Source organism: Protopterus annectens, chromosome 15.part0 (genome assembly GCF_019279795.1).
Source record: "Protopterus annectens isolate FY-2018-M chromosome 15.part0, PAN1.0, whole genome shotgun sequence".
NCBI classification, from domain to species: domain Eukaryota; kingdom Metazoa; phylum Chordata; order Ceratodontiformes; family Protopteridae; genus Protopterus; species Protopterus annectens.
The window spans coordinates 34,118,288-34,138,424 of NC_056749.1; the positions used below are offsets into that span (position 1 = coordinate 34,118,288).

General features: G+C 40.9%; 1 protein-coding gene across 1 annotated transcript in view; it reads right to left on the reverse strand.

Annotated features, from left to right (window-relative positions):
* Positions 1-6,054: 6,054 nt before the first annotated feature.
* The window catches only part of YJU2B (YJU2 splicing factor homolog B), a 986,874-nt gene continuing 972,791 nt past the window's right edge, over positions 6,055-20,137 (reverse strand). Inside the window, exon 11 of the mRNA XM_044057152.1 lies at positions 6,055-6,838. Within this exon, the coding sequence (XP_043913087.1) occupies positions 6,441-6,838 (398 nt within the window). The 3' untranslated portion in view covers positions 6,055-6,440. The remainder of the gene's footprint in view (positions 6,839-20,137) is intronic.

Consider the following 20,137-nt stretch of genomic DNA (forward strand, 5'->3'; position numbering starts at 1 on the left):
AATACCTCAACAGTGCAAGACCACATAGCCTTCCACACATTTAGACCAACAACAGACTAAGGACAAAAGTGGAAATGTCACCATTTATGTTGGTTACAAACAGAATTCCTGGTTTGTTAAAGAGGATGATACCATTGAGTTCAACCATGCACAAGTCACCAGAGATAAGGTCCTCACCATATCATGGCTAGCTACAGTTCATCATCTATGCCCTTAGCATCTCCTGTCTCTTACCTAAACATACTAGAAGTGCTCAACCTCCAACCAAACACCTTATTCATGGGCGACTTTAATTACCACTCTATACACCGGGAAGCTTAAACTCACAGGCACAAGGCTTCCTGGACATCATTAAAACAAACACCCTGGAACAAATAGTGCACACTCCAACCAGAGGACCAAACATACTGGAGCTGGTACTCACCAACATGGGAAAGTGTGCAAGCCACCCCCCCCCCCCGGGTCATGTCCTCACTAATGAAGTTGGATTACAAAGTGGTATCCTTGAAGTAAAACTCAACCTGGAAAACCCAGCTAAACAAGTAACAGTTAGGAACAATTCTACGGCAAACTAAATCCTATTAAGTGACAGTCTGTCAAAATTCAAGGCTTCCCATAATGCTACCTATGAAGAATTACTTAAAAAATCCCTATACAAACATGTAAATGGCTTCACAAAGGCTGCCAGAAATACCAAAAGTAAGCCAAAAAGAAACACTACAAAAAAAAAAAAAAACACTGGTGGAATCCCCACCTAAACAGGGTATATAATAAAATAAATAAACTCATCGTCAAAATAAGGAAAAAAAAACTCCCATAACAAAGAAATGCTCTTTGGTCTAATTAAGTCCAACAACAAAGGCACCTACGAGGTCAGGATAGCCTTGAAGGTTAAGAACAATCAGAAGGCCTTCTTCAGCTATATCTGGAACCTTAAAGGTAATACACAGCAGTGTATTGAACTGGTGATGAACGGTCCCACCATTGAACTGGTGATGAACGGTCCCACCTTTATCAATCAGGATGACAGAACAAATCTACCTTCTACCTGCTGATAAATTCAGCTCAAACTGCACCTCTTCTCCCCCCAAGGTCCACCAGGTGAAATTCCCTCCAGCATACTACCTCCAACTATTAGCAGGGACCAGGTGCTGGCAGTACTCACTAAAACCAAAAACACAGCCTCTATGGGTTCTGACAAAATCCCTTGTTGTCTCCTAAACAGTCTAAAACACAACCTAGCATGACCACATGATGCACTCTTCAACTACAGCCTTGAAAACAGGTCATGTTACAAGTGAATTGACTGTAACCATCACTACCCTCCCACAAGGGCAGACCGCCAAATGACCCAGCGAACTACAGTCCCATTAGTCTAACAAGCCTAATATGCAAAGCCATGGACTGGATTTTCATGGAAATGATAAACAATGACTTTGGCAACCTACAGACACTGAACTTATCCCAATTTAGCTTTGTTAAGAGAAGGTCATCCCTACTTAACCTGGTAGACTTCTTTGAAAGGGTCACTAAGGCAACAGAGGAAGGTACAGCAGTGCATACTGCATATCTTGATCTAGCCAAGGCATCTGATACAATACCCCACTCAGGCATGGCTGACCAACTCTTTGAGCAAGGCATAAATCCCTGCATAACCTCTGGATTGCTTTCTGGCTTACAGACATGACACAAGAAGTCAAGATCGGTCAGACCACTTCCACCAACACACCAGTCACCAGTGGAGTACCCCAGGGCTCTGGGCTGGGCCTACTAATGTTTGTCATCTACTTCTTAGATGTCAAGGCTAATGTTCAAGGCCTCAGGTCACTAAGTTCGCAGATGACTATAATCGGGAATAATTATAGATTCTCCCATGACACCAACATCTTGCACAAGGGTTTAACACAGACAAATGACTGGTGCCAAAGCCAATGCCCAAAACTCAATGCCAAAAAATGCATTATAATGCCCTTTGGGAAACTGTCAACCCAAGCTAATTACTCCATCGATAAAACAACCCTAAGGAGTATACCCAGTAGCAACAGATCTGGGAACATATGTAGACAGCAATCTAACCTTTGACCAACATGTATCCAAGACAGTAAGACAATCATTCTAGGTTGTCCAACTTATAGGTAAAGGTATGGCATTCAGGTCTAAAGTTACAGTACCACTCAACTCCACCCTTTATCAGACCTGTCACTGAATAAAATGCCCCCCTTGGCAAGTATCTAACTGAGCCCATGCAACAGCTGGAAGGCCCTCAAAGGTTTTTCACCAGGAAAATGCAAGGCAAGAATGCCCTGTCCTACACTGACTGCCTAAATGCTCAATCTCTATATTCAGTCTTGTGCAGGTGGTTGAGAAGAGATCTTTGCCTGGCTTACAGGGCTTCCTTAGAACCATCCCTGACAGATCTGTTTCACACGTGCAAAACAAAGGCTAAAAGCCCTATTCCTCTATTCAGTTTCATAAAGACTCCTCAGAGGTGACCTCTGTCTGGCATACAAGGCAATCACAGACTCCACCTTGACGGGACTGCTGCATATCCACAAGTCAAGCTCCACTCGAGTAACTCGCATGCACGGCCTCAACCTGGTCTGTGACATTAACAGGACTTGTTGGCAGGACAGATTTGTGTCCCAGAGACTCCTCCATCTATGGAACAGACTCCCTTCTCCACATCAAGCAGAGTACCTCTTTACCCCTTTTTAAGCTCAACTTGGATAACTGGATGGGAAATAGAAAATATACTCCTGGGATTCCACCTGTGTCCTTGCTGGACAGGGGCATCAGTTTCTGACTTGTCGAAACATAGGTTAAACTCTTGGCTAGGTTTATAAGGGCCTCAAGGCCAATAGCCTAGTAATCTTCTATGATCCTTCGAACAAACAGCAACAGGAACACTACATCCTGGGATCTGAACTTTGTTTTGACATAAACAGAACTTACTGGAGAGAGAGATATGTGTCCCAAAGGATCCCCTCAATATTGAATAGGCTCCCTATCCATGTAAAACAGAGTTCATCTCAGACCCTGTTCAAATGAAACCTTGACAATTGGATGGGAAATCATAAATATAACCCTGTTCTGGCCCCCATGTCCCTTATGGATAGAGGCAGTCAATATGAAAAATATTATCCTGACACTCTCCAGCAACAAATCCTTAGTTACGTCCCTACTAACATGGCCCCCATACAGAAGCCCATGATACTTGGGACCCAAATGTTTTGGGGTGTGCTGATAAGCTTGTAAGGGCCCCTAGTGGTAGTTAGCCTAGTAACAACCTATAAATTTAGTAATGCATTAATTAGAGCACTAACATGTTTTTATGAATTTAGTAATGCATTAAGTAGAACACTGACATGTTTTATGAATTTAGTAATGCACTAAGTAGAGCACTGGCATGTTTTTATGAATTCAGTAATGGATTAAGTAGAGCACTTACATGTTATAATGAATTTAGTAATGGATTAAGTAGAGCACTGGTATGTTATAATGCATTTAGTGATGCATTAAGTAGAGCACCGGCATGCTATAATGAATTTAGTAATGTATTAAGTAGAGCACTGGCATGTTATAATGAACTTAGTAATGCATTAAGTAGAACACTGACATTTTTTACTTCAGGCTGCAGTCATCCTGGCAAAAGGAAGGACACGCAGGATCCTGAAGTGACTCTCCCATCAACATAGCAATAATGCAGTCTCCTTATGTGAATTTTGACATTATTTACTGGAAAAAATGAGTATCACATCTAAGGTCCCTAACAGAAGCATCACTAATTAAGTAACTATGAAAAAGCTGCTTTGGCATGGCAGTGATGACTACAAAGCTGAGATAGTTTGTCACATAGTTCCTCTTATTCAGCACTCCTAAGTGCCTGCACTGACTCCCTTCAATCATGAACTCATCACAGTCAAGTCTGAGCTACAGAGAAACAAATGAACCCATCAACAAAAAAGATACTTCTCAACATTAAAGGCAGATGGTAAAAACCTACAAGAATACCCTGAAGACCATCCCAGTGACTTGACTGTGTCTGCCTGTACTGGAGTCTAACACCAACAAGAACAGATCAGCAGCAAGTATCACAGGCTCCAGTACTTGTTTCAACAGCGATCTTGGTATCCACTTATGTTCTCAATACCACGACAGCAAGCTGCAATGACGTGACCCTGTTCAACATATGTGGCATTTTTTTTTTTTTTTTGTTAGTTTTTTGGAAGAATCTGCCTCCTGGGGCATAGCCAAAATGGATGTGGAACCCTGCTACTAGAGCACAGTGATGCTCAAAAGGCACCGGTCAGTTGTAATATTCATCCTAATAATAACATGAAGCAGTGCTGCTGGATGACATGCCATCGAGCACTGAGGTAAATCTTACTTCACTATTTAAAGATGAAAATTATTCTACTCTTACAACAACTGTCAGAAACACTATCAAAGAACTGAAACTTAAAACATGCAGTTCTGCCAATTATTGCCTTCCTAGGATATGTTGCAAGTACTACCAAGCAAATAAAACTCAGTCTGATGCAGCTTTACCACAGCATAGTCAAGAGAGACATGCTTATTTGCTACACAGCTGGTATGCATCACACCTTAGTCTTTCCTACTGCCCTTACTTAAGCAGATCATTTACAACTTCTCTGCATTTGCATATTCTTCTGCTGAACCACTGCATTTTCCTTGCAGAGGAGGGATGAGGACAAAGCAATATAAAATATACTATTTTGCAAAAAAAAGTACGCTCACCTACATGTAAGCAAAATGTTGTAATTAATTATATTTTAACTGTGGTCTCTGACCATTTGCTTGTTTAAAAATTTTAAAGAAATAGTTTATTATCACTGCTTTAATATTAGTCACATAATTCTGTCCATAATCTAAGAGTATTTAATAATTTTGTGAAGCACCATGGCTTAATGGTTAACCGCTCTGCACTACACCTACAAGGTCTGGGATTTGATCCTGATCTCCAGTCACTGTCTATCTGGAGTTTGCATGTTCTTCTTGTGTCTGTGTGGCTTTTCTGTGGGTCCTCTGGTTTTCTCACACCTCTGCAAAACATGCTTGTTGATTGACTACACTAAACCGTCCATATTACATACATATATTGCAATATTGCAATTATCCTTGCATATCTGGTCAGAGTTGTGGCTAAAAAGGGTCCATAATGATTATTTAACTTATTTGGTTAACAAATGAATAAAAAGGGATATAAACAAGCTCATGGAGATGTCCATGTATGAGGAATACAGCTATATCATATATCTACAATTCAAAATATACAATTTTTAAATAAATTACTCTTGTTTTGTTAATAAAAGTCACAAGTAGTTAACTACACCCAAAATACGACTTGTTCTCGATCTTAACAAGCCTTGCTTTTTAAAAAACAAATATTTGACATATGTTGCTTTTTTATTGATGGTTGGTGCGGGAATCTCCTTAGACATCGTGTTTAATAATACATGTTTTTTCAGGCAAGAACAGGTATCTAAGGAAGGTGATTCTATAACTGCGTCACAGAAGAAATGCAGTAAATTCTAAAGGTTTTCTGTCCTAAGACACTACAGCTAGGCTGTATGCCATGTACTCGGTAATGTTTACAAAGAAGTCAGATTCTCCGACTTTGTTATAGAACATGCAATTATTAAATATGTAAGATAGCATTTTTTATCCAAAGAAGGCAGAAATGTCTGTACACAGAAATGGTTCCAACCACCACAAAATGACATGCAGTGTCCCCTCCAAACTGTCCCACAGGAACATGCACATCCACATTAGCTACTTAGTACTGGCAATAAAAATGATAATAATCACTGAACTACAGACACAAACTACACCACTACTTCAGGCTGAATGCCCGATTTATGTGAATGCATTTTAGTGCTTACATAGCCCAGAGCATACTGGCCACATCTGCAGCACAAAACACATGAGGAAATGTCAACAGTGAATGTTTTATGAGGTACACAGTAGTAAAAGAGTACTAAACATTACAGCACATACATGCACAGTCTCAGTAAGAATGACAGACACTACTGCTATGTTATTAAACAATTTATTTTCACAGACCACCCCAAATGATGGATACTGTGCTTTTCTCGGTAGGGTCTCGTTTCATTCCATTAATGCAGCAAGGCACAGCAGTTAAACTACGTTACTTCATCTTGACAACATGCATGATGTCTGTAGAGCTGAACCTGAAAACTGTTCACAGTGCAGTGTAAGAAACGCAGACCATACTATGTTCGACATGACAGGGAAGAACCTGGCAAAATTACAGACAAAATGGTCATCCGTCAGAGAATGGAGCCCAGTGCTGAACAGGAGACAATCATCCCATCTCCTTCAAGTTGTTTCAGTGTATCAAGCAGCCATGATGAGAATGTGAATGCTGTGATCATTCAGAAAAATAACAGAAGCTGTCATTAGATGACTTCAGCATCTGAACTAGAGTCCGAATAATCAGCAACTAAGGAAGTGCCAGAGCCTCTACGATCTTGTGGTGTTTCGGTCTCATTTAGGGAGGAATCTACTGGGGTATCCACATCTCTACTACAGTGTGCACTAATTCCAACATTTTCACAGGCACTGTCCAAACAACTGCTTTTTGCTTCTGGAGATTCAGCACACTTTCGACGAACAATTCCCAGTTCACTCACAGAGACTACTGCACAGGTATTTGTCACCTTTGAAGGTCCTTTTGGGATGATCCCTAACTTTTTCAAGGTGTCTCCCACCTTATTGCTATTAGGAATCTGTTGAGTGGAAAACCAAGATCGGGAAACAATCTCTTTCCTTTTCATTTTCTGTTTGTCTTCGTATGCTGAAATACAGAATGAAAATTTATTTCATTTATCATATTTAACCTTAAGTAATCTCAAATTCATTAACTGTCAGAGTTCCAAAAATGAATGCATTAAATTTAAACTAACCAATTTATTACACCGAGACAAGTAGTTTATTTTCTAGAGCACTCATGGTACGGGACAATACCTGTATGTTGCACTTACTACTTTTATTTATTTATTTATTTATTTATTTAACATTTGTTGACCGGGAAAGTCCGACTATGTTCCATAGAGCCTGTTTTCAGCGGAGGCCCGGGGAGAAATGCTCCAGATGCATGTCTTTGGAATTGCATCTTGCATCTAAAAAAAGAAAAAAATATAAAAAAAGCTCACTTTTTCCAAAATCACGACGAACAAAATTCAAAATGGAAACCATGCAAATCCTCTTTTGCTACCGGTTCCATTTTTCCAAAGAAAGGTGTGGAATGATATTTACTACCAGTCACACCTTTATCTCCTCTCCTAAACTGTTCTATTGCCTTTACGGCAAACTGTTCTTATGACATTCTGTGACAAACATGGGAAGATATACACACATCCATCGATGACAAACTGCTGAAACAGCAAACTGCAAGGAATCTATTCCTTTTGAGGCAGCATTTGTTTTTTTTTTTTTGTTTGTTTTTTTAACAAAATGACTAAAAACATTACCCAACAATGATGAAAGACAGAAGTCCTGCATTGATTATCATTTCCCTGAGATGAAGTATATCTACAGCTGAAATTGGTAACCATTTGAAATTTCAGGACCAACTTCAGGATGTACAGAAATATAGACACCGAATGGCTACAAAAAAAAACATGAGTTACATATACCAAGTCTGAGATGGCTATTTCTCCAATTATTTCCTTTTCTTAAAGGCTAGATCAATGTCAGATATACCTCTCAGCTGTCCAGATTTTTACAGGATCTCCAGACCTTCCTCATAAAATTTGTTGTTTTCTGGATTTTTGTGGCAAATCAGTGAAGACTGAATTCACTAAACAATGAAAGGCATTTGAGTTTCAGACTTCATATCTTTCAGAAAATGTGTGGTGACACAAAGACCTTTTATTCTACCAACTTTCTTAGTTTATAAGACCAATATTTAAATGTGTCCCTACTTTTGTACCCCATTACCTTTGGCTTTGTCCAGATTTTTTGTACTAAGTGGTTCAGAGGCATGATCAGAGCTGGTATTTATAAGTTGGGGGGGGGGGGTGCTGTTCTGCCCCATGCCAAAAAAAAAGTTGAAAGAAAAAGTGATATTTTTCACTGTTTTGGCACACAGCATGATGAGTGATGATATTTCAGTAATATCGTCACAGAGCAGGGTAACAGGAGGCACAGTAGAAAAAGGAGGGCTATACCACACACACACACACACACACACACACACACACACACACACACACACACACACACACACACACACACACACACACACACACACACACACACACACACACACACACACACAAATAGCCTTAATTAAGTATCGCCTGGTCACAAACTGCTAAACTCCTTGTGACTTTGTCCGTTTCACAGACTTCTTTATGATTATTCATGTAGATTCCAGTAACCGCTCACCTTCAGGGATGGCCTCAGTTTTACCTCAACATTTATTATTCTCCCCTAAAACTACATTTCTGATAACTTGCCTGTATGCAAGTTGGTTAACTGTTTGCAGGGTTAGCAATCTGACACGGCCTTTATGAAGCTTCTCTTTCAAAGCATGTAGGGGCCTTCATATCAAACACCAGTGGCAACTAGCACTATACGGGTGTGCACTCAGCCTAAACTAGTTCTGAAAAGGCAATGTGCATGATATCCTGACACATGCAAATACAATATCACTTTGAGAGAACTGATAACAGATAAGAAATGGTTGTTCCATTTAATTTACAAATTTACATTTCTTTAGGTGTAGCTAAAAACCTTGGCGTGGCAACTCAATCCAGCAACAATCCCAGGACATTTATTTTTGTGCACAGGACAAGCCCCACTGCTTTCCCAAGGTAGGGGCACCCCCCCCCCCCAGCTAGGATGCCTTCTATTCAGAGTCTGCATATCCTCCCAGTGTTCACATAGGTTTCTTTCGGGTGCTCCAGTTTCCTCCCACATTCCAAAGACATGCAAAAGGTGGACTGGACACTTCAAATTAGCCACAGGTGTGTGTGTGTGTGTGTGTGTGTGTGTGCGCGCATGTGCGGTGGAGAAGAACAACCACTGCAGAGCTATCCATGTGGTGGTGTAAACCATGACTCCACATACATGTACACAACACACACACACACACACACACACACACACACACACACACACACACACACACACACACACACACACACACACACACACACACACACACTCTCTCTCTGAGGTTGCACAAACATGGAAAGGGGGGGGGTTCAGTCTCCCTTTACTCGGACTCTGCCATGCCACCCAATCAGTTATATTAAGTGCCAACATTTAAGATGATGATCAAAGCAATCTGTAACAGTAGTGCAGCATGAAGACTGGACAATACAAGGGAAATGTAATGGCAATGCAGCACAGGAAACGAGAACCAGCCAATCTACCAACATCAGTTACATTTTTACTTTAACTGGAGTCTGACATGCAGTAGTAATCCCACCAAAAAGGTAACATCTTTTCTGTGATATCGCCTCTACTACACTTCATCAGCCCTCTTTTTTCCCCTGTTCTTCTGTATTGGGTGGCGGTGTTGACTGAACGGTTACCTTTCTTGACTTACTGCTATTCTCCTACCTTCTTTTATAATCATGCCTGACTGTTGCAGATCTTCTCTCACACAATCCATCTATCTTTCTGCTGGAGGTCCTCATTTCCTCCAGCCTCCTCCCTGTTTCTTCCAATTCATCTTCATCAAGTCATCTGTTTTCCTGCACATGTACCCAAACCACCATAATTTGTTCTCTTTGATCTTCTCTGCAATTACAGTTACTTTGGCTTCTGCTCTTATGTCCTCACTTCTTCACCTGTCTCTGTGTGCATCCTACCACACATCTCAAACACTTCATCTCCATCACCTCAAGTTTCATCAACTGCTCCGCATTCAATGCCTATGTTTCTGCACCATGGTTTTGTACACCTTACTTTTCAACTTGTTTGACATCCTTCTGTCACACACTACCCCAACACTCTCAGCTAGTTGACTGCTGCCCCTCTGATTCTAGCTTTGACCTACTCATTCAGACTTCCATTCTCCTCAACCTCAACTCCCCCTATACATGAAGTTTTTAACCTTTTCCATTATTTTCGCTTCTATCTGAACTTTCAACTTCCTCTGATTCCTCCTTTTGTTGCCTTGACAACTGTTTTGTCTGTACTTGGTTTAATCCAGTGTGCCTTTATTTTGTATTATATTTCTCTATCATTTCCTGAAGTTCTTGTTCAGAATGCCACATCATCTGCATTCAACAGCTTTGCTGATCTGTCCCCTCCAACCTGTTTGCTAATGTAGTTCATTACCACCCACTCCGACTTGCTAACCCTATACAAGTCTGAATACTAGTTATACTTAAACCAGTCTGCACTAATTAAACAAATCTTTCTGGGAGTCTGAACCATTGTAGGACTGTCCAAACAGGCTTTCTTGGGATGTTGTCATATGCTTTCTCCAAGTCTAGGAATTCCCAGCGGGACACTTTCCTCATCTCCAGCTTCTTCTCCACTATCTGTCTCACAGCAAACAACAGGTCAGCTGTGCTGCAATCTGATCTGAATCCGGGCTGCTCATCTCTCACATTACTTTCCAATATTCTGCATTTGCAAGTATCAATCACCCTCTCAAGCACTTTCATCAGTGTGGCAGGAGATCACTACCAGTAAACTGTGCACAGTTAAGAATTATCACCTTTGCTCTTGTACACTGACGCTAGTGCGTGCATTTTCCAGTCATCTGGGATATGCATTTATCCCCATACTGCTAACAGTACCCTCAGAAGCAACTTCTTTATTAACGTATCCAACATCTTGATCGTATCTGCAGTGCCCTAAACTCAGCCTGCTGTTTTCCCCATCTTCATTTTCCTGCTGTTTTCCCCATCTTCATTTTCCTGCTGTTTTCCCCATCTTCATTTTCTTGCCGTTTTCCCCATCTTCATTTTCTTCAGGGTTGTTCTCACATACAGGGACAGCTCTTTTTCACCTTTCACTGTAGGATGTGTATAGGGCAGTACAGCTTCTGTGGGGTTTTCTTCATACGCTCATAGAAGGTTACTAGGCTAATGGCCCTAGAGCCCTTAGAAGTGTAGCCATATTTATCCCGAGTTGCCCCAACTCTCAGTGGTTAGGTCAGTGAAGATCACAAAGGTAAGGATCTATGGTACTTGATAACGACCTCTGTCCAGAAGGGACATGGGTGCCACCCCAGGAGTGAATTTGCAGTCACCCATCCATTGATCTAGGTTGCGTTTGAAGAGGGTCAGGGAGGGGCTCTGTTTCACATGAACTGGAAGCTTATTCCAAAGAAGAGGCAGTCTCTGGGAGAAGTACCTATCTCTCCAGCATGACCTATTCATGTCAAAGGCTAGGTTAAGATCCATGGAGTGAGTGACCCTTGCGCAGTTTGACTTACGAATGTGTAGCATTTCCATTAGGTCCGGGTCAGACACTGCCAGTAAGCCAGGCACAGGTCACCCCTTTGTAGCCTGTAGGAGACAGAATACAGTGACAGGGCTTTCAGTTTTTCTGCACAAAACTTGTTTTGTGTACCCTGTAATTTCTTGGTGAGAAACCACTGTGGTCTCGCCAGTTGTTGCAGGTGTCTGGTGAGGTACATGCAAAAGGGAACACTGTACTCAATTACTGGTCTGATAAGGGCAGAGTACAATGTAATTATAACAACCTTAGATCAAGATGCGATGCCTGTACCTAAAAAAAAGTGCCACACAGAAGGATTTTCTAACTACTGTGGATATGTGGTGGTCAAAGTTCAGGTAGCTATCAACCTGAGTACCCAGATCATGTACCACTGGGTCTACACTTAGGAGGTGCTGTCTAAAATATAATTGGCAGGGATGCCAGCTTTCCCAAAGGGAATAATAATGCATTTTTTTGCATTTAGCTTAAATCCATGGCTTTGGCACCAATCATATGTCCGTGTTAACCTCCTCTGCAGTATATTAGCATAGTTGGTTGGAGGACTCAGTGATTGCTCCCAATTTGCAATCGTCAGTAAACTTGGTCAGCCACAGGCCATTCAAGTTTGCCTGAACGTCTGAGAAACAAATTCTGAACAGTAAGGGGCTCAGCATAGAATCCTATGGTACACCACTGGTGACTGGTCTTTTGCTAGACAGGATTTACCCACTTTGACAGTACGTGTCCTGTTGGTGAGTCATTTGGCTACCCATCTGGTAGAGGTTAATTCCCAATTGAGTTCTCTATAATACCTAAGTGGGGGACAGTGTCAAATGCATTGGCTAGGTCAAGATAGGTGGTATGCACTGCCTTTCCCTCGTCCAGAGCGTTGGTGACTTTCTCAAAGAATTCAACCATGTTTAACAGGCATGATCTACATTTAACAAATCCAAACTGGGTTGGATCCAGTGTTTGGAGATTACCTATGTCCTTCTTAATAAGGTCTTTGCCTTTTTAATTTTTCCAAGTGTTGTGGGTTTCTAATACCATGATGGGAATGGACTCCATTCCTAAGTCAAAATATGACTAAAGTTCATGAAATTAGTATTGTTTCCATCTTTGATGTCAGCCAAAAGTGCTCTTCACAGTACTTGCAATGTGCTCAGTAATGACTCCTCCTGCAATTTGTATTGAGTTACATGTATGGGTAACATATCTCAATACAATTTTCAATTTTTTTTATAAGATCTGTTGCTCCTACTACTATTGGAACTGTCTGGGTATTCTTCTTCCATATTGCCCTCGTTTCTGCCTGCAAATATTGCTATTTTATGACTTTGTGTCTCTCTTTACGCAAGACACTGTAGTCACTGAGTATAACAATTTCAATGATCAATGCTACTTTTGTCTTCTTTTCATGGACTAACATATCTGGTTTTCACACAACAATGTTTGGAACTGTTGGTAATGGGTGATCACGTGATATAAACTTCATCATTTTCTATAATGCTTTATGGCTAATTTTACCAGTGCTTTTCAGCTACTTCAATATTACAATGTTTGCACAATCCCCAATGCAACAGTACTGACACATTATTATGCCTTTCAGTATACAGTCCATCTGCCATTAATATATCACAACCAGCAACAAGATGTGCAACTGTCTCCAATTCTGTTTTACAAAACCTACATTTGTCTGTTTCTCCCACATGTTCAATGGACTTTGTAAACCAACGTGTACGTAGTCCACTGGTTTTGGCGAGCAATATCAAGCTTTCATCTTTTTGTTTAAATTCACCTCTCCTTAGCTATTCCTGTGTTTGATCCTGATCAACATGAGGTTGTTCCAAGAGTTTTCTACACTTGCAACTATATTTATGCATCTTCCACATTTCTTGCCTTCTCCCCTGATCCTTCACCTTATAGTCTTTCTTTTGTGTTTTGGCATATTCATTTGCTGCCTGATTTTTATCTACTTCTGGTTTGATTTCCATTTCCGCTTGATGCCAATATACTTCTGCTAAACTAAGCAGGGAAGTAATCTTAGACTTTATTCTCCTCATGTTTCTAAACTTTCACTACGTTTAGGTCTTGTGAGGTCAGCAGACATGTATGCAGTCCACAACTGCAGATGTAACATGTATTCAGTTGCGAAGAGGGCCATACCTCTTTCAGAAAGGGGAATATACAGTCTTGGTATACAACAATTTTTATGAAGCATCCTTCTTGTTTTCCTGTCCAACCTATCCAACACCTTTTGGGGCCAGTAAATCACTGCAAAACTTTTAAGTTAGGGCAAGAAGAGCAGAGTGAGTTACATCTTGGAATTTATTGCTAAATGTCAATGCTGCTTTCAGTATTAATTTTGCAGTCTTCTAAAATATTCCTCACTCACTAAGTTTTAACCGCATTTGTTCACATTTTATTGCTGATCCTTCATTAATTCCCAACAAGTTATATACTTCCTCATGCCCAAGTTCTTTTATATCACATTCCTGTGCTGCAGCTTTCCTGCTTTAACGGTCCAAAATGATTCTTCCCATGGCCTTGCAGACTAGGCTAGTCAAGTTATGGGCCTATAATTTCCAGGGTCCCTTTGTGCATAGAGAGATTACTATTGCTGTCATCCATTCTACCAGAACATAACCAGTTTGTAGGCTGTGGTTAAACAGGGATCCAACTGGGTTTGCTGGGTCATGTTTTAAAGTTGTTTAAAAGGCAACCTGAGATATTGTCTGGTCTGGTCCTACTGATGCCATGTTTTTGGTTTCTGGCCCTGGAGATGACATGCTCTCTTGATATCACAGGCTGAGGAATGGTGACAGGTATACTTTGGGAGATGACTGGCGGAGATAGGGGGGGGTGATGTTTTCTCCGAATCTGCGGCTAGCAGGTTGGCTATTACCTCCAGTTAAGTATGGGCGGTGCCAGGCACAAAAAGTTCAGTGCATAGCTGGGTATTCCCTTTTAGATTTCGGTTGTAGTTAAAGAATGCCTTGTGATTATCCTTAACTAGGATAGGCTATTTTTGCTTTGTAATTAGCTTTGGAGAACTTGACAAAATCTCTAATTTGTTTAAACAAGAGAGGGATTTCTTCCTGTGCGGAGCCAGTTCCCTCTTTTTCTTGGATATTAGTTTCTTTCTCTTGTCGTATAGCCTGTTTATAATAGGCATTCACCAGGATGGATTTTTTTTCAGCAAGACCTGGTTTTAATCGGGTCAGGTACCACAGATTCTACACAACTGCTTAAGTGGTTATACAGGCCACTGGTGTACACCTCTGCATAGCAGTCTGTGTTATCTGCATTCAAGGGTTCTTTGATTCTTATACCATCACTCAGTAAGAGGTAGTTTGTCTCTGAGCTTGATGGGGTATCTGGTCTTATAATTACATTGAATGTAACTGCTATATGGTCCGATCTTACCATGGAGGACATCACAAGGGGGGGGGGGTTGCAATGCTCTCGCATGTTAGCGAGTACTACGTCCAGGACATACGAGTTGACTAGCTGTTCCACAACATTTGCAATGACAAAGTCCAAGAACCTCTGAGCCAGCATGTTTGTGATCATGTATGTTTCCTAGTCGATGGTAGGTAATTAAAAAGTTACCCATGAGTAAGATGTTGTGCTGTATGGCAAGTGACTCCAGTAAGTCCACGTACATTTTCCCATTTCGTGGTGAGGGATCTATAGCTGGCTATGATGTGGTAGATGGCTTTGCCTATAGTTAATTGGACATGGAGTAGCACAAGAGAGCCATATGGTTTTGACTAGTCTCGAGGTGTACTTATCCTTAATGAAGATGAATACACCTCCTTCTCTGGTTCTTTCATGCTCAGTTTGTGGTCTGAACATATGGAAGGCATTGTGGCCCTGCAAGGACGGGGTGCTTTTCACACCTCTGAACCATGTCTCTGACTACACAGATGTCAGCGTCTTCCAAAGTGAGGAGTGCTTCCAGGAAGTGCAGTTTCTTGTTTAGACTCCTAACATTAAGCAGCAGTCATTTGAGTTTATCTAGAGAGGATTTTGTTATGTTGGGAGGTTGGTTATTTGGACACTACTTGAAAAGGCACAATAGGGGTGGCTAATATCTTTGCCAGTATCCAAAAACCCTAGAGGAGACAGATGCAGACCATCTCTGGCAAAGCAGTGTGGCCTGTCAACCATGTCTTCCCAGCTTGTCAGATACTGGATCCTCTTGGACTGACACCAAAAGCTAAGCCGATTGTTAAACTCAATCATTTTTTGTTTGTATTGTGGCATCATCATTGGACAAGGTACAATGCTGTTTAAGGCTAGGCTTACACCTGCTTGTGACACAATCTGAAAGCTCAGTCATGTCTCTTTTCATATAGTCCAGTGAAGTAAGTCTCAAGTAATTCTACCCCACATGGACTATGACAGAGTCATACCGGTACTTGCGGATGAGTGACATGAGTACTTGAGAGACTTGATGGATCCTGGTGCCTGACAGTCAGTTAACTACAATGAGCTCCACATCCAGCCTGGTAAGGGGAACATCTGTGTCTCTCACAATGGAGTCACCTATGACCAAAACATTAGGTTTTGTGGGGTTACGCCTTGTGGGCTCATTTGTTGAGATGAGCGTGTTATGCGTTGTGGTTGTTTTTTTGCATTGTTATGTGCATTAAGTGGATTCCATTCGAGAGACCTCTGATCTTTTGGTAAGTTACTAGTAAGAAACTCCACCTATGTGGATGTGTCATGTCCTTATTTAGTGTGTGTGTGTGTGTGTGTGTGTGTGTGTGTGTGTGTGTGTGTGTGTGTGTGTGTGTGTGTGTGTGTGTGCGCTGACAACCTGTTCGGCATTTGACTTGTCTTGCCTCTAACTTCATAGTGTAACTGGGTCTATATTATAAGATCGACGTTTGAAAGTATCGAATAACATATGGTCGATGTCTTCAAACATCAACCTTATAAAAACACAAAAAAGTACCCTAACGGGTTTAAATATACCAACTCAGAGACCACACTACACTGCAGTAAACAGAAATATCCCCTTACGGAGATTTCTGTTTACACGCTCAAGATTCTGAGCATCTGACATTCTCGTGTCGCCAATGTCAGATTGGACATTGTAGGCTTTCGAGAATATAACATAGACCAGTGTAACTACATCTCTCACAAAAAGTATTTGTTTGTTTCAGGATTAAGTGGCTGTCAGTATACAAGAAATGTACAGTTGTGTACACTTACCATAAATGTAGATGTTAGAGTGTATTCACTGCTGCAGTCATCACACTTGGGTTATCTGCCTGCAGGTAGCCCTCAGTCGGCCCGAATACCAGAGTCTTGGGATTTCTGCATCGGATGCTGTCGCTTCTTCCATGATGTCAGGTCGTCAGGGGTATAAAACATGCAGCCGACGCCATTACATCATTTTTTCTTGCCCCAAATGTCAGGAGCCCCCAAAATAGGAAGCAATTACGTGGTGTGGAACACCTTCAGTAAAAGGTAAATACCACAGCCATAACATATGGCCAAAAAGAGCAACAACAGAAATTATAGAGAAGTCAGGGGGCTGGAGGGAGGGTAACCAGGACTGCAACAGTGAATACACTCAAACATCTACATTTATGGTGAGTGTACACAACTGTATTATGTTCTTCGTGTTGCACTGTTGCAGTCATCACATTTGGATTGATTCCCAAAGCTAAGGAAGGGAGGAGGAAGTTAAAGGGCATTAGGGCCAGCTATTAAGCCCTGCAAGACTGCAGTGGCAAATCCAGCTCTGGATTTAGAAAAGATAGGCATGTGGTAATGCTTGGTGAATGTATGTACAGAGCTCCAGGTAGCAGCTTCTAGGATGCCCCTGGTAGGGACTCCTTTGAGAAAAGCCACAGAGGTAGATGCAGCCCTGGTGGAATGTGATCGTATCCCCTGTGGGGTAGGTTTTCCATGGTGCTTGTAGCAGAAATGAATGTAATGGGTTATCCATTTGGAAATGGTTTGCTTTGAAATGGTCTTCCCCTCTGCCACTGCAGCAAAGCCAACTAGCAGCTGTTCAGATTTTCTGAGAGGCTTAGTCCTGTCTAAATAAAATCTAAGTTGTCTATGCACATCCAGAGAGTGCAGTATTCATTCCCCTTTGTTTTGTGGATTGGGGAAAAAAGTATGTAAATGAATGGACTGGTTTCTGGGTACCAGGAAAAGTCTTGAATAAAATCCTTGACCTTTTTCCTTTTCTGGTACCGGTTGAATAGCGCCCGTATCCATGAGGGACATGACTTGTTTCTGGGCCTCCGCCCACTGGTTTTGTGGCAGATCCAGCCATCCGTTTGGAATTGGCAAAGTATGGAAATGAAACCTGTACCCCCTGGGATACTATGTTTAATACCCACTTGTCCTTGTTAATTAACTGCCAATTTTGAGCATGAAGTGCTAGTTTTCCCCCAAGGGGGCTGCCAAAAGATAAGTGCTTGGTGAAGGTAGAGGAAAGTCATTGAGACTGATTACTGTAGGGTGGTGCTTTGTTTCCTCCAGATTTGGAGGTGGAGGCACCCCATTGCTTTGACCTGTAAAAACCCTGTGATTGATATCTGGAGCCTTCTGCGCGCCTGGGTTTGCCCCGAGTGGATCTGTTGGAGACAGGAAAGGACCAATTTTTAGAAGGCCAGTGCCTACTGAACCTGGGTGGCTGCACTTGCAGGAAATCTTTTACAGTTTGCATAGATTTAGCTTTGTCTTCCATTTTCTTTAAAACCTCTTCTGCCTTATTACCAGAGTATCATGCTGCAAAGGGGCATCCAACAATTTAGCTTTAACATGATCAGGCAGATTTTGCTCCTTGAGCCAGGCATGCCTTCTAATCACAGATCCAGCAACGGCAGCCCTACAAAAGGCCTCCAAGAAATCAAAACCACATTGCAAAGTATGCTTTCCAACCTGTTCTGCTGAATGCAATAAATCCTGTAACTCTATTTTCCACACAATCAGAAATCAACATAATTTTCTATTTCAGTAAGCCCATAACATGCTGTTGATATTTAAGCATATGAAAATGGCAGTTTAAAGCCCTGATTGCCAAGGTTGCAGACGTATAAAGCTTCTCACCCCATCTATCCAGAGCCCTGGAATCTCTATCATAAGGGGTAGGATTTTTGGCTGTAGAAGCCTCAACACCCGTAAGACACTGAGAAATGGTCTCAGGATCAGCAGCAGGATTTTTGAAAAGAAATTTCTGGGAGTAAGGAACCCTGTAATATCTGTCTGGCTTACTAGGAGCCGGAGGCAGGGAATCAGGAGCCATGCTTGATTCCAAGAACACATCATCAACAATGTCTAATACAGGAGGAATTGCCAAAGGCCTATGCTGAGGAAGAAGGAAAACCCTAAGCCTCTTTTTTGATTCAGAGAAGTCCTGACTCTCCCAGTGAAAATGTTCCCTTAAAGCAGTGGTTCCCAACCTTTTTTGACTTGCGTACCCCTTGGCAATCCATTTCCCTGAAATTGTACCCCTCATATTGTTGGCATTTGTAATAGTTGCTTTTATGTCCAATGTATTTGTTGTAAATGTAACGAATAAAATTTAATAATAAAAAACAATCTTTAATAGTAAAGTGAACAAACAGTCTATATATATATATATATATATATATATATATATATATATATATATATATATATGTGTGTGTGTATCAGCGATGCATATAAATAAGTTATAAAGTTATCATACAATTAAACATTTCAAACTTAATAAAATTTCAAACTACAAACAATTATTAAGCAACTTTATCTTGCACATATTTAATGTGAGCCTTGTGCTTGTTTTGAGGCACATAGTTTTTTGAAATTGGGTTAAACTGATGAAAGGTGTAATCGTAAATCTGGAACTGCATTCAGCTTATTACGATATTTGTTTTTAATTAAGACATAAGAAGAGAAAGCTCTCTCTGCTAGTTCAGTACTTGTAAATGGCAAAAGAAGCAAAAGGGCCTTGTCAGAAAGCTGTTCGTATTCTCTGCTGATGTTTGCCCAAAAGTTAATAAGAAAGTGTCCTTTGAATTCAGCATTTAAAGTACTATCAGTTGAAAGTTCAATCAACTTCTCTTTCTCCTTGACTGATAATTTAGCTGCCTGGACATATTGTTCTTCAAAAGGATTTGAAATCCAATAGATTTCTTCTTCAAGTTTGGGGAAGTACTTCTGGAAGTCCGATTTTAGCCCACTCAAGTGTTCATTTATTTTCTTCCTTATTTCCCGGGATAGATTAAGCCTGTTTTCAGATAAGAAATTATGCAGAGTTTCAAATATCTCAGTTTGGCCATTTTCAAGACATGACCTCCAAAAATCTATTTTTTTAATCATAGATTCAATTTTGTCTGAGACATTGAAGATAGTTATTGAGCTATTCTGAAATGTCAAATTTAATTTGTTTATAATCTGGAAAATATCTGATAAATATGCAAGTGCCTGAAGCCAATTACAGTCGTGTAACTTGGAAGCAAGGAAGACAGGATGGTCTTCGAAAAACACCTGGACTTCATGTCTAAGTTCAAACAGCCGGGTAAGTACTTTACCACGAGAAAGCCACCTTACTTCTGTATGAAGGAGCAGAGTAGAATGAGGACTCGTCATCTCTTCACACAGAGCTTTGAAAATTCTTGAGTTTGTGGACTTCGATTTTATAAAATTCACCACTTTCACAGCTTCATCCAAA